Source organism: Blennius ocellaris (genome assembly GCF_963422515.1).
Source record: "Blennius ocellaris genome assembly, chromosome: 3".
NCBI classification, from domain to species: Eukaryota; Metazoa; Chordata; class Actinopteri; order Blenniiformes; family Blenniidae; genus Blennius; species Blennius ocellaris.
In genome coordinates, this window is record NC_137652.1 from 28734241 (window position 1) to 28749184 (window position 14944).

General features: G+C 49.4%; 1 protein-coding gene across 1 annotated transcript in view; it reads right to left on the bottom strand.

Annotated features, from left to right (window-relative positions):
• Window positions 1-51: 51 nt before the first annotated feature.
• LOC308145224 (uncharacterized protein) overlaps window positions 52-14944 on the bottom strand; it is a 46954-nt gene continuing 32061 nt past the window's right edge. The window contains 10 exon segments of the mRNA XM_080516591.1: window positions 52-475; window positions 1012-1109; window positions 1473-1589; window positions 1782-1877; window positions 1978-2051; window positions 2189-2294; window positions 4207-4297; window positions 4604-4727; window positions 6579-6645; window positions 13830-14231. Of these exon segments, the coding sequence (XP_080372717.1) occupies window positions 262-475; window positions 1012-1109; window positions 1473-1589; window positions 1782-1877; window positions 1978-2051; window positions 2189-2294; window positions 4207-4297; window positions 4604-4727; window positions 6579-6645; window positions 13830-14231 (1389 nt within the window). The 3' untranslated portion in view covers window positions 52-261.

A 14944-nucleotide genomic window follows, 5' to 3' on the forward strand; every position in this document is an offset into this window, starting at 1 on the left:
ACACTGAACCAAAGGAAGGAAAACAAAGAGGACGCAGTCATAACCAGGCCAGGCGCTATTTACACCCTGAGCTCTGCCTGTCAGGCCTTCTCAGCGGGAGGCGTGCGGTGCAGACACGCCGCTCCCACGCTCACGCCGCGGCGGCGTCTTTAGAAACAAAGCGTCCAAACACACATCAGTGTTCACGTTCGGAGCTCCGGCTCGGAGGCTCCCAGGAGGAGGAGGGAGGGAGGGAGGGAGGGAGGGAGGGAGGGAGGGGGGTTATCTGGGCGATAACGGTGCAGCTGTGGGGAAGGAGGCGGAGTTCCGTGGCGACCCGAAGGGGGAGGTGGGCGAGGGGCGGCGGGGGCTGGCCAGCAGGTCGCCGTTGTGCAGCTTCCACAGCAGCTCCTCGTTCTCCATCGACAGGCGCTTGTTGACCTTGGACTCCTTCTGCAGGGTCTGCTGCAGGATGGCCTGCTCCGTGGACAGCTGCCTGCAGGGGGCGACAGGGAGACGCAGCACGTCACTCCCCTGAGGATCGACTCACTCACATCCTTCACTACACACAAACTCTTAACATGTTGGCCCTTTTGTCTGGAGGTGTCACTGGTGAAAAAGGCTTGAGCACTTGTGAAAGTGGTTGTCGTGTACATGGAGAAGGTTTTCCTCACCATTTAACACCACATTCACACCTTCATAGCTTCATAATTACAGGTGCGCAAATCCTGTTTTACACAGTTGTAAAGTTGTTTGACACAGGTTAAAAAATTGACACGCTCATTTTTCCTACAATTCTTGCCGTAAATTTGGTGAAAATCAATGAATGAGAACGTTTTTTTCGTCACGAGTCACAGATTCTCGGTTGGTTTTCTTCAACTACAAATCACACACGGCGGCTCTCCGCTGACAGAGCTGGTGCAAAACGCCCAGTCAATTGAGACAAAGGCGGTGAAATTGACGGATTTCACAGCCGATCGGGGGAGGGGCTTTAGTACCGGCAGCCAATCAGGGGAAAGGGAAAGGACCGACCTGGAAATGGCAGCGTGTTTGTCCATCCGGGCCTTGTAGTCCTCGTTCTCCTGCTGCACCTTCTTCAGACACTCCTCCAGCTTCACGTTGGCCTCCACCTGCAGCACAGAGGCCCACAGCTGAACACACACACACGCACGCACGCACGCACGCGCACACACACACACACACACACACACACACACACACACACACACACACACACACACACACACACACACACACACACACACACACACACACACACACACACACACACACACACACACACACACACACACACACACACACACACACACACACACACACACACCCACACCCACACCCACACCCACACCCACACCCACACCCACACCCACACACACACACACACACACACACACCCACACACCCACACACCCACACACCCACACACCCACACACACACACACACACACACACACACACACACACACACTCACCAGTTTGTCCATCTCAATCAGCTTCTTCTCCTTCTGGTGCAGCTGGTTGTTCTTCATCTCAAGAACCACCTTCAGACTGTCCAGCTCCTGCTCCAGGTACACCGTGTGGGAGTCCTTCTACACACACACACACACACACACACACACACACACACACACACACACACACACACACACACACACACACACACACGACTGAGTTGGATCAACCTCCTCCGGTAAACAGGAGTTTAGTCTGACAGTAACAGAGCCCCTGATCCCCTGCAGCCGTTTTCTCCCAGGACGAAAGTGACCGTCGCTCTTACTTACCAGACTCTTGTCACGGAGGATCTTCCTCCTCTCCTCCTCAGCCCGCAGCTTCTCGTTCAGTCGGTCGTTCTCGGACGTCAACTCGGAGACTTTGTCCTGAGGGGAGGAGACGGGGGGGGGGACGCCGGGTTTTAGTGAGACGTGATTGTTGGTGAGGAGACGGCGTCCAACGCTGGAAGAGACGAGTGATTCCTACCGTCAGAGAGCTCTCAGTGTCCTTCAGAGCTCTCTCCAGGTTCTCCAGGTCTGACTGCTGGGTCTGCTTCAACTCTGTGCACGCACACGCACACACGCGCACACACACACACACACACACACACACACAGGTTATGTCAATGAACTGGTTTCCAATGAACTGGTTTCTGTGTGCACTCGTGTGTGTGTGTGTGTGTGTGTGTTGCGCTCACCCAGCACGGAGGAGTCATGCTGCTGTTTGAGAGACTCCACCTGCAGGCTGTGCGCCTCCTCCTGGTTCCTCCTCTCGGCCTCCTGTCTGCTCCTCAGCTCCTCCACCTGCAGGAGGCGGAGCCACGTCAGCACAGCAGAACTGACCTCTCACACGTCTCACACACACACTCCGACACTCGAACAACACCTGACTTCATACCCGCGCGGCAGAAAGACGACGCTCATAAATCTTTTATGTTTTTTAAAGGACGTTAACGAGCTGGCGTGTACAGACACACACACACCGATCAGGTCCAGGCTTCAGCGCCAGACAGCCAATCACAGCTCAGCGTGAGGAGGGAACGTCTTTATCAGTATGGAAAACACGCGGCAAAAGATCAAGCTGTCGAGTCTCTGACCCTCAGGGGGACGATGGAATATTAAAAAGTGATTTTAGTTAAACAACAAAGAGCCGAGAAGCCAAGAGGACGTTTTTGAACACACACACACACACACACACACACACACACACACACACACACACACACACACACACACACACACACACACACTCACACAATCTTCAGACTTTACAGACAATGAGAATAAGATGTTCAGAGTTTCTTGATGCCAAACGTCAGAGGAGGTCAGAGGTCAGAGAAGGTCAGAGGTCAGAGGTCAGACGAGGGAGACAATTCATACTCCATAAGAAGAAGAAGTTAGTTGGGCAGTTTAAGGTCCTGCTGAACAAAATGAGGTGATTTCCTCCAGCCAGCTCTTCTGGCCGAACACATTAGTTCCTGCAGCAGCGACCATCCTGGCTGAACTGTGTCGGAGCCACACTGCCGAACCTTCAGCACTGACATGTGCTGCTCATGCGTGTTCCAGCTCGCTAATAACCAGTGGTCATTAGAGGCAGGAGGGGCTGAGCGCCACCTGGTGTCATCAGAAAGGACTGCATGCAAACGATGCTGTTAATTCTTTAAGACTATCCACCATATTTCCTTGTGTGTGAACAAAACTTCCTCTCACACAGTAAATAGTTCCAGTGTGAGGACTGTCGTCCCTGGTTCTGGTCTCCTCTTGCTGCTTCAGGCTCTGGTTCCTCCTGATCCACAGCGATGGTTGGATGAGGGGCGGAGCTCCTGCTGGCCCCTCCCCCACCATGCAGTGTGTATTGCAGCAGTGAAGCGAAGAATCACGTGATTTCGGTGCCTCGTGGGGCTTGAAGGCTGAAGCCCCACTAACTACGTCATTAGGAGCTCAGAGCTGATTGGCTGCTGCTGATTGAGACTCTGATGACACAACCGGAGCGAGTCGTCACAAACACCAGCTTGTTAGCCGCTAAAGCTAACAAACAGTGACCAATCAACGTTAATTAGGTCGATTATTTACGAGTACGAGTTTCAAACTAAAGCTGATAACTATCGGTCATGTTTTAATCACATTTGGCTTGTAACATCCACAGATATAAACCATAGTTTTTAAGCCTTCAGCTCCTGCAGTTAAAACTGGACAAACATCAGGCTCGTATAAAAACTATTTTATTACTGAACCAGTTCAGAGAAATGTTTCTCACAGCACAGGAGGTGAGAAATAAACTGTGCAGTTGAAAAGTGAAAACGCCACTTCACAGATGTGTGGCTGCTGTGAGGGGGCGTGGCCTGCCATGAGGGGGCGTGGCCTGAGCGTTTGAAAGCGTCTCCCCGGAGTATGAACTGTCCTGCAGAAAAAGCGGGTTTTTTTGGTAGCTGGCTGACGTCACTGCTGAATTTTCTTCTTGTTCTTGTGGCTTTAAAAAGGGAGTCTGCAGGAGCCTTAATGAACCTCTGAAGAACTTCTGAAGAACTTCTGAAGAACTTCTGAAGAACTTCTCAGAAGATTGAAAGAGGAGGTGCAACCCGCTACGGCAAGGTGTAGCTAATAGTGAGTTAAAACATGTTTTTAAATAACTGTGTGTGTGTGTGTGTGTGTGTGTGTGTGTGTGTGTGTGTGTGTGTGTGTGTGTGCGTGTGTGTGTGTGTGTGTGTGTGCGTACCTGTTGTTCCATGAGGACTCGGTACTTGTCCGCCTCCTCCTGATACACCTGATGAACTTTGTCCCACTCAGTTTGGTAAAAACTTCTTAGCCTGAAAAAAAACAAAAGTAAAAACAAGTTGAATCGAAACTAAAAGCAGGAAATAAAAACTTGATTCATCCATTAATGATGCTGTGGCCGTTTCCAATCACAACATGCCTGAGATGACAGAGCCTGTTCCTCCACCCCCCACCCTCCTGTCTTAGGTCCTCTCTGCACATCTTTACATGTGTGTGTGGAAATCTTGGCGCTTTTGCAGCACCTGAATGTCTGACGGCTGAACGTGAATGATGGAGAGTAAATCCTGTCGTCATGGAAACAAACCACCACACATTCACAGTGTGTCTGTGCTGCTCACCTGTCCTCCAGCTGCTCCAGCTCCTCCTTGTGCTGCTCCTGCAGCCTCTGGAGCGCCTCCTGCAAGCCGAGGCGCACCTCCTCCTTCTCCTTCTGCAGCCGCTCGCAGCACTGAGACGACGTGACTGCAGAGACCAGTGTGTGTGTGAGACTTGGTCAAAACCTGAACGTGTGTGCGTGTGTGTGTGTGTGTGTGTGTGTGTGTGTGTGTGTGTGTGTGTGTGTGTGTGTGTGTGTGTGTGTGTGTGTGTGTGTGTGTGTGTGTGTGTGTGTGTATCATCTACATTCTTCTGTAACGACTGCACAGACATGCAATCAGCTCAGAAAACTCAGCTCAGTTATGCAGCAGCTTCATTCCACTAATGACTAATCACAAAACACACACACACACACACACACACACACACACACACACACACACACACACACACACACACATACACGTTCAAGTATGAGCACTCGACCACTCCTCAAATATCTGTGGCAGATGAGGAGCAGCGCCACGAGGAGCTGAGATGTTTCTACACTGTTACTACAGTGTGTGTGTGTGTGTGTGTGTGTGTGTGTGTGTGTGTGTGTGTGTGTGTGTGTGTGTGGTGACAGCTGAGTGTGTGTGGTGACAGTTGGTGTTTCCTTTGAATGAAGCTCTGTTGTGGGTCCAGTGAGTGTGAGATGGAGACACAATGAAAACCACAGCTGACGTTTTACACGCAACATGTGTAGAACATGTTTAGGTGTGTTACTGGTTTCCATGACGATGAGGCTGATGAGTGAAATGTGCTTCGGATGTTTTGAGTCTCAACCTCTTGACTAAAGCTCCCGCTGCTCTGCTAAAGCAGCCGCTTTGCTAACACAGCCGCTGCTCTGCTAAAGCAGCCGCCGCTCTGCTAAACCAGCCGCTCTGCTAAACCAGCCACTCTGCTATGCTAAACCAGCCGCTCTGCTAAACCAGCCACTCTGCTAAACCAGCCACTCTGCTATGCTAAACCAGCCGCTGCTATGCTAAACCAGCCGCTCTGCTAAACCAGCCACTCTGCTAAACCAGCCGCTTTGCTAAACCAGCCGCTTTGCCAAACCAGCCGCTACTCTGCTAAACCAGCCGCTACTCTGCTAAACCAGCCGCCGCTCTGCTAAACCAGCCGCCGCTCTGCTAAACCAGCCGCTGCTCTACTAAACCAGCCACTCTGCTATGCTAAACCAGCCGCTGCTCTGCTAAACCAGCCACTCTGCTAAACCAGCCGATTTGCTAAACCAGCCGGTCTGCTAAACCAGCCGCTCTGCTAAACCAGCCGCTCTGCTAAACCAGCCGGTCTGCTAAACCAGCCACTCTGCTAAACCAGCCGGTCTGCTAAACCAGCCGCTCTGCTAAACCAGCCGATTTGCTAAACCAGCCGCTCTGCTAAACCAGCCGCTGCTTTGCTAAGCCAGCCACTCTACTAAACCAGCCGCTGCTCTGCTAAACCAGCCGCCTCTCTGCCAAACTAGCCGCTCTGCGAACCTAGACAAACTGCTAATTTTGCTGCTCCACAAAACCAGCCACTGCTCCGCTAAACCAGCCACTGCTCCGCTAAACCAGCTACTGCTCCGCTAAATCAGCTACTGCTCCGCTAAACCAGCTGCTCTGCTCCACGTCAACTAATGATCTGCTGAACCTGATTTTAATTCTCAACTAAAGCCCCTGATGCTCTGCTAAACCTACTGCTACTATAAATAAAGTACAGCATGTAGTTTTGACCATGTATTGGAGTTATGATTTTGGACCATGCGTTTCAGTTTGGTCACCAGGTTTTGTTTAAATCAGGAAGATGAATCGAGATGTTCTGTGGATGAAGGAAGTCGTGCAACGAGCAGACGACTGACAGGTTTCAGCCTGTTTTTGGTTCTGGGCCTCAATCCAGAGAACCAGCAGCTGAGAGTGTGAATGTGAGTGTGAGTGTGAGTGTGAGTGTGAGTGTGTGTGTGTGTGTGTGTGTTACCCAGCTCATCCCGGAGGTGGTCCAGTTGCACTGCCAGATCCTTCTTCTGTCTCAGAGTTGCTTCGCGCTGCAGAAGAAGAAGAAGAACCAGCTCAGGTCACTCAGCTCAATTTATGACCTCGGAATCAGTCTCAGTAAATGTTTTACACACTGAGGAACTTCAGAAGTATTTGCCCTTGGGGTAGATTTGTTAACAGTGAGGTGATGAAATTCATGTGTGGAAACTTTGACAAAACAAATATCACATTAAGAAAGAAGCAAAGTGAAAAGTAAAGCGTCCAAAACTCCATCCAGCAGTCCAGGACTGACGGAGAGCATTTATAGAACGCAGCTGTAGTTAAAAAACAAGCACAAATAAAAACATCTGAATGAAACCAGGACAAATGTCTGAGAATTCAACAGCTTTATATTGAACCACGGAAAAGCTTCACTTTCTTGATCAAACGGATTATTTTTGGAGCAGCTGATTTGTCACGGTAACTTTAACACTGTTCTCTTCGGATGGAATTCATATCAACGGCGACCCTTCAAAGTAAAAGCCCACGTTTCAAAGTAAAAGCTGACAGGTGTTTCAGATCCGGTTTCGCCACGCTGACTCCACGTGAGGAGGAAACACAGAGGAGCGGCTGTTTTTCTTTCTTACGTCAAAGGAATGTGTCTATTGTTTCCACCTTCCACTCTGCTGTCACACCGCCACAATTATTCTACTTAATTCTTCTTCTCATTATCCACAACAGGTTCACACCTGGTTACAGTATCCTGCTTCATCCACCGTCCAGATGATTGAGTGTCCTCCAGCAACTCAGGGAAATTCAGTTTATCTTTGGAATAAATCACTTATTAAACTCAACCCTACAAAAGACCTCATGAGCACCGTACACAAGAAACTTTACCCAGTAACTACATCATTATGTCCCCATTCAATACTACTGCATGTTAATATCTTGTAACTAAACATTTAGTCATTTTAGGAAGAATAAAAATATCAATGGTTGTGAATCACTTTGCTGTGTGTGTGTGTGTGTGTGTGTGTGTGTGTGTGTGTGTGTGTCGGGGGAAAGTCCTCCCTGCTCTCTGCTGACTGCAGCTCCTCATAAACACATGGAGAAACACATATTTCATGTTCAAGAGCAAAGTGCATCTACAGAACCACATGTGAGGAGCAGAGAGGAGGATGAGGAGCAGAGAGGAGGATGAGGAGCAGAGAAGAGGTGTGAGGAGCAGAGAGGAGGATGAGGAGCAGAGAGGAGGATGAGGAGCAGAGAGGAGGATGAGGAGCAGAGAGGAGGATGAGGAGCAGAGAGGAGTTGTGAAGAGCAGATAGGAGGTGTGAGGAGCAGAGAGGAGTTGTGAGGAGCAGATAGGAGGATGAGGAGCAGAGAGGAGGTGTGAGGAGCAGAGAGGAGGTGTGAGGAGCAGAGAGGAGGTGTGAGGAGCAGATAGGAGGATGAGGAGCAGACAGGAGGATGAGGAGCAGAGAGGAGGTGTGAGGAGCAGATAGGAGGATGAGGAGCACAGAGGAGTTGTGAGGAGCAGAGAGGAGGTGTGAGGAGCACACAGGACCACCATGTTTCCATAGCAACCAGTCAACAGACCAGAATGACAGAAATTAGTTAAATTCTTCCATGACGGACATACAGACATTGTCTGTGTGTGTGTGTGTGTGTGTGAAATCACACACACACACACACACACACACACACACACACACACACACACACACACACACACACACACACACACACACACACACACACACACACACACACACACACACACCTTGCGTTTCTTCTTGCGCTGCCGTGTTGCCGTCTTCACTTTGGCAGTTTTACTCTCAGTGGAGCCCATCGCTCGGTGAATGAACACACATACAAACACACACACAGTCAAAAAACCCTGCTCCTCCCTCTGCTCCTCCTCCCTCTGCTCCTCCTCCCTCTGCTCCTCCTCCGGTCTTTATCGCCAGTGTACACAAAGTCCTGCAGACACTTTCTCTGCCTGCAGGCCTCCCACTGTCTACCTGCCCCCCCACCCCCCCCCCCCCCTCCTCCTCCTCCTCCTCCTCCTCCCCCTCCTGCTCCTCCTGATGGAGGAATGCGAGTTTGTCCTGTCCCCTCTCCTCCCTCCATACCCGGTGTGGTTTGTACCTGAACCAGTGTGTCTGGCTGTGGCCTGGAGAAGTTTCTGCAGGATGTTTGTTCTCAGGGAGGAAAAGAGGACAAACTGTCTCTTTGTTGTTTTAGTAAAACAGAAAGCAGGAAACATTTGAGCCTTCAGATCAGATCAGAGAATCCAGACGGCAGACGACACTGAGACACCAGACACACATGGAACCTACTGAAGTTTAACCTTCAGTTGCTTTAAATTGAGGAGCAATATGATTTAATGTGACCAGAATTTACACACACACACACGCACGCACGCACGCACGCACGCACACACACACACACACACACACACACACACACACACACACACACACACACACACACACACACACACACACACACACACACACACACACACACACACACACACACACACACACACACACACACACACACACAGCAACAAGTGTCTAGTTTACAGTTTGCAGCACCTTCAAACTGCAGCTCAGATAAGATAACAGAGTTATTCAAAGCTACAGATAAAACTGGTTACATCACACACACACACACACACACACACGCACACACCCACACACCCACACACCCACACACACACACACACACACACACACACACACACACACACACACACACACACACACACAAAGTGTGTGTATGGAGGGGAGGGGGGTGTGTGTGGAATGCAACAGCTGCAGTTGGAGCCCTGAAGCTGTTTTTAGTGTGTGTGTGTGTGTGTGTGTGTGTGTGTGTGTGTGTGTGTGTGTGTGTGTGTGTGTGTGTGTGTGTGTGTGTGTGTGTGTGTGTGTGTGTGTGTGTGTGTGTGTGTGTGTGTGTGTGTGTGTGTGTGTGTGTGTGTAAAGATCTACTTTACTTCTCACTTCAAACAGGTTTTGAACTTTTCACGTCAAAATTTCAGACTGAAGGAAATGAAAAATCTCTGCAGCTGAAACTGAATATTGACTGACGGTCAGTCTCTTCCAGCACACTTCAGTCTGCACTGCCTGGACCCTCTCTATACACTGCCTGGACCCTCTCTATACACTGCCTGGACCCTCTCTATACACTGCCTGGACCCTCTCTATACACTGCCTGGACCCTCTCTATGCACTGCCTGGACCCTCTCTATACACTGACTGGACCCTCTCTATACACTGACTGGACCCTCTCTATACACTGCCTGGACCCTCTCTATGCACTGCCTGGACCCTCTCTATACACTGACTGGACCCTCTCTATACACTGCCTGGACCCTCTCTATACACTGACTGGACCCTCTCTATGCACTGCCTGGACCCTCTCTATACGACTGCAGAGACTGCTTTCAGGTGAACGATGTCTAAAAAGGACAATAACATAAGAACAAACAAATACCAGCGATAAAAGTAAGACAAGCTGCAGCAGTGCTGAGAGACATGAGAGGAGAACAAGCCTGAGCAACGGGTTGCCAAACCCCCGAGGACGTCCTGGCTCCTGACAGAGGTTAGCTTCTCCACCATTAAATACCACAACACCACTGACGGAGGTTAGGTTCTCCACCATTAAATACCACAACACCACTGACGGAGTTTAAGTTCTCCACCATTAAATACCACAACACCACTGACGGAGGTTAGGTTCTCCACCATTAAATACCACAACACCACTGACGGAGGTTAGGTTCTCCACCATTAAATACCACAACACCACTGACGGAGGTCAAGTTCTCCACCATTAAATACCACAACACCACTGACGGAGGTTAGGTTCTCCACTGACGGAGGTTAGGTTCTCCATCATTAAATACCACAGCACCACTGACGGAGGTTAGGTTCTCCACCATTAAATACCACAGCACCACTGACGGAGGTTAGGTTCTCCACTGACGGAGGTTAGGTTCTCCACCATTAAATACCACAACACCACTGACGGAGGTTAGGTTCTCCACTGACGGAGGTTAGGTTCTCCATCATTAAATACCACAGCACCACTGACGGAGGTTAGGTTCTCCACTGACGGAGGTTAGGTTCTCCATCATTAAATACCACAGCACCACTGACGGAGGTTAGGTTCTCCACCATTAAATACCACAACACCACTGACGGAGGTTAGGTTCTCCATCATTAAATACCACAACACCACTGACGGAGGTTAGGTTCTCCATCATTAAATACCACAACGCCACTGACGGAGGGACGGAAGACTTCAAACCAACGGCTCTTATGACGTGTTTCCATCACACAATCAGGTCAGGGACAGAACAGAACCTTACGGAACGGAGCCTTACGGAACGGAGCCTTACGGAACGGAGCCTTACGGAACGGAGCCTTACGGAATGGAGCCTTACAGAACGGAGCCTTACACAACGGTGCGGCGCGAGTTTGCTGGGGTACCCAGGACCCGATCTATGGTCCTGGGTACCCCAATTGAAGGGTAGCGGAAAAGCGACCGCCTTTGGAGCGGTTGTTTCCGGAAAATCACAAATTGTTGCGGTGGAAACCCGAACCGTGACGGACTATACCGGTCCATTCCTGCGCTTTTTGTGCGGCGGAAACGGGGATAGTTTTCCACATGAAGTAACAAAAGTTTGAGTGAAATAATGAAGAAGGATCCCACAATGTGTGGAGCCTCAAACATTTCCCATCCAGAAGATCTTCACTTGTTTCACACACAGGAACCAGAAGAGATTCACATTAATGGGATAATTGATTACAGTTTTAATCATGAGTCGTTCCACAGGAATCACAGGGAACGATTCTGGGACACTTTAATTAAATATATTCTCCCCCTCCAAAAAAGAAACTGTTTCGTGTGGATTCAAGTTCTGATTGTGACAAAAACTGTGACGAGTTACTCTTTCAAAAGTAGTGGAGTCACGTAATCAGTTCCTTGAAAAGTAACCGGATACTCGTTGAAGTTCCTGGTGATGTCCTGTGTTAAGAATAGGGACTTGTCTGTGTTAGCATTAGCATTAGCCGTCAGCCCTGTGTGGGTCAGTCTAATGATCTGGAAGCCAGCTGAACACCAGCTAATGCTAACAGCTGCTAACAGGTTCAGTTCTGCCTCCGTCACACTGGAGCACCTCTTCCAGGACCCGGATGTTTCCATGGAAGTGTGTGTTGTTGGTAAAGGCCGTTGGGTGTGGACCAGCTCCTCCTCCTCCTCCTCCTCCTCCTGCTGCACCTGCTTGGTAAACAGCAGACCTGACAGCTGCATGGTGAAACACTAATTACAGGCTGGAGGGGAGGGAGGGGGGCACAAAACATCTAGATTGCCCTCATCTGCCTTCACACCCAAGGACATGTTGAAACACATCTGGTGTGTCTGTGATACCACAGTTGTCCACTAGGTGGGAGTGTTGGCTTTCATACAGTCTGACTGTGAAGGTCAGTTACTTCAGTCTCCTGCTGCACTGCAGACACTCAGCGCTGGTGAACAGTGGCCTACAACACAACACAACCCAACGCAACACAACACAACGCAACCCAGCCTAACGCAACACAACACAGTGAAACACAACACAACACAACACAACACAGTGAAACACAACACAACACAACACAACACAACCCAACACAACACAACACAACGCATCACAACACAACACAACACAACACAACGCAACCCAGCCCAACGAAACACAACACAACCCAAACCAGCCCAATTCAACATAAACCCACCCTAACACCACGCAGTGCAATGCAACCAGGGTTGGGAAGGTTATTTGAAAACTGTAATCCGTTACAATTACAAGCTACTTGTCAAAAAATGTAATCAGTAACTTACTTCAAGTACTGAAATAAAAAACATTTGGATTACTTCACCAGCAAACATAAAAAAGAATGCCCATCTTTTCTCTCTCTCTCTCTCTCTCTCTCTCTCTCTCTCTCTCTCTCTCTCTCTCTCCCTCCCTCCCTCCCTCCCTCCCTCTCCCTCTCTCTCATAAATCACTGATTGCTAATAACTGAACAACCATCAGCACCAGTACTGGTATTGGCAGGTTACTGGCAGGTTATGAGCTAGTAAAACTAGTTGACAGAGTCCAGGTGTGTTTCAGTAAAGTGAGCAGGTTTTATGCTACCAGATGTTTCTTCAGGTGAGTCGTCAGAGTTCCTGGAGGCGTCATTAGCATTGTACAGACAGGTTAAGAGGCTCCTCCCACTTTAAAACATAGTGATGAGAGCAGCAAGCTGCAGTATCCATGGCAACGCCTTAGTGCCGGTCAGCCTGAAAGCGCCAGGAAGTGTCGCAAAACCAGTGGACGGATCATGTGACAGCTGCCGTTCTAGTTTATTCCATCTGAATTTCTATTGTAATTCTGCTCAGTAATCCCAGTTTTTATCCAATAGACCTGTAATGAGATTACACATTTTTTTATGTACTGTAACGGACTATAGTTACATTTTGTTTGTATCCAAACTACGTAATGCCATTACATGTATTCTGTTACTACCAACCCTGAACGCAACCCAACCCAAGGCAGCTCAATGTAACCCAATCCACCCCAACGCAAACGAACCCAACGCAATGAAACGCAATGAAACACAACGCAACCACACAACGCAACCCAAAGCAACATAACCCAACCTAACGCCACGCAATGCAACATAACCCAACCTAACGCCACGCAATGCAACATAACCCAACCTAACGCCCCGCAATGCAACATAACCCAACCTAACGCCACGCAATGCAACATAACCCAACCTAACGCCCCGCAATGCAACATAACCCAACCTAACGCCACGCAATGCAACATAACCCAACCTCATGCCCCGCAATGCAACATAACCCAACCTAACGCCCCGCAATGCAACATAACCCAACCTAACGCCCCGCAATGCAACATAACCCAACCTAACGCCACGCAATGCAACATACCCCAACCTAACGCCACGCAATGCAACATAACCCAACCTAACGCCATGCAATGCAACATAACCCAACCTAACGCCACGCAATGCAACCCAAGTCATCAGGCATCAAATACCCCGCGACCCTGCGGTGGACATTGACACTTTAGACATGCGGTGGATAGTGGCACTTTAAACCCGAACCGGTGGGCCAGTGTCTGGCCCCTGACCCCTGAGGACCTCTTCAGGACACACCAGCTTCTGCTGGACCAGGTCCAGGTCCAGAGCAGTACCTCAGTGAAGAGATGCTGGACGACAGTGGCCAGAGCCTCCACCCTCCGGTTCCCCTGCAGCAGCAACCTCCTCAGCTGGCTGATGGCCTGGTTCTTCTTCTCCACCTGCTCTTTGCTTTGCTTAGCCGGGACCGCCCTCTCTGGTACCGCCCTCTCTGGTACCGCCCTCTCTGGTACCGCCGTCTCTGGTACCGCCGTCTCTGGTGCCGCCCCCTCTGGTGCCACTCGGGGTCTGGATGCATTGAGAAGACGGCATCCGCCTTTTGAGCTGGGCCGGATACCGGTTCTGGCTTTGAACCCGACCCCAGTGGCCCTGGTGGGTGATGCAGAATGGGTGGAGTTTGTAGGAGGTGCTGGCACAGCAGGCACCACCGCTGAGTGAGCCCTCCCCAAATCTGGAACCTGAAAGGAGAGAAAACAACCACCAGAACTGTCACACTCCAGCTTTAATCTGCCACGTTATGAAGAACATTCATGGGTAGTCCTAAAATATCTTGGGTAGTCCTGGACTATCCTGGGTAGTCTTGGACTATCCTGGGTAGTCCTGGAATATCCTGGGTCATCCTGGAATATCCTGGGTAGTCCTGGACTATCCTGGGTAGTCCTCGATTATCTTGGGTAGTCCTGGATTAGAGAGTACCGAGAACCAATTCAACAACCAACCTGACTTATAATGGTACTGGTTGTAATAGTATTGGTAGTAATCCTAAGAGTAATAGTATTGGTAGTAATCCTAAGAGTAATAGTAATAGTAGTAATCCTAAGAATAATAGAATTGGTAGTAATCCTAAGAGTAATAGTATTGGTAGTAATCCTAAGAGTAATAGTACTAGTCATAAGAGTAATAGAATTGGTAGTAATCCTAAGAGTAATAGTAATAGTAGTAGTCATAAGAGTAATAGTTTTGGCAGTAATCCTAAGAGTAACGGTAGTAATCCTCAGAGTAATGGTAGTAATCCCCATAGTAATGGTAGTAATCCTCAGAGTAATGGTAGTAATCCTCAGAGTAAGGGTAGTAATCCCCATAGTAATGGTAGTCGTCATACGATTAACAGTAATGGTAGCAATCCTCAGAGTGATGGTAGTAATCCCCATAGTAATAGTAGTAATCCTCA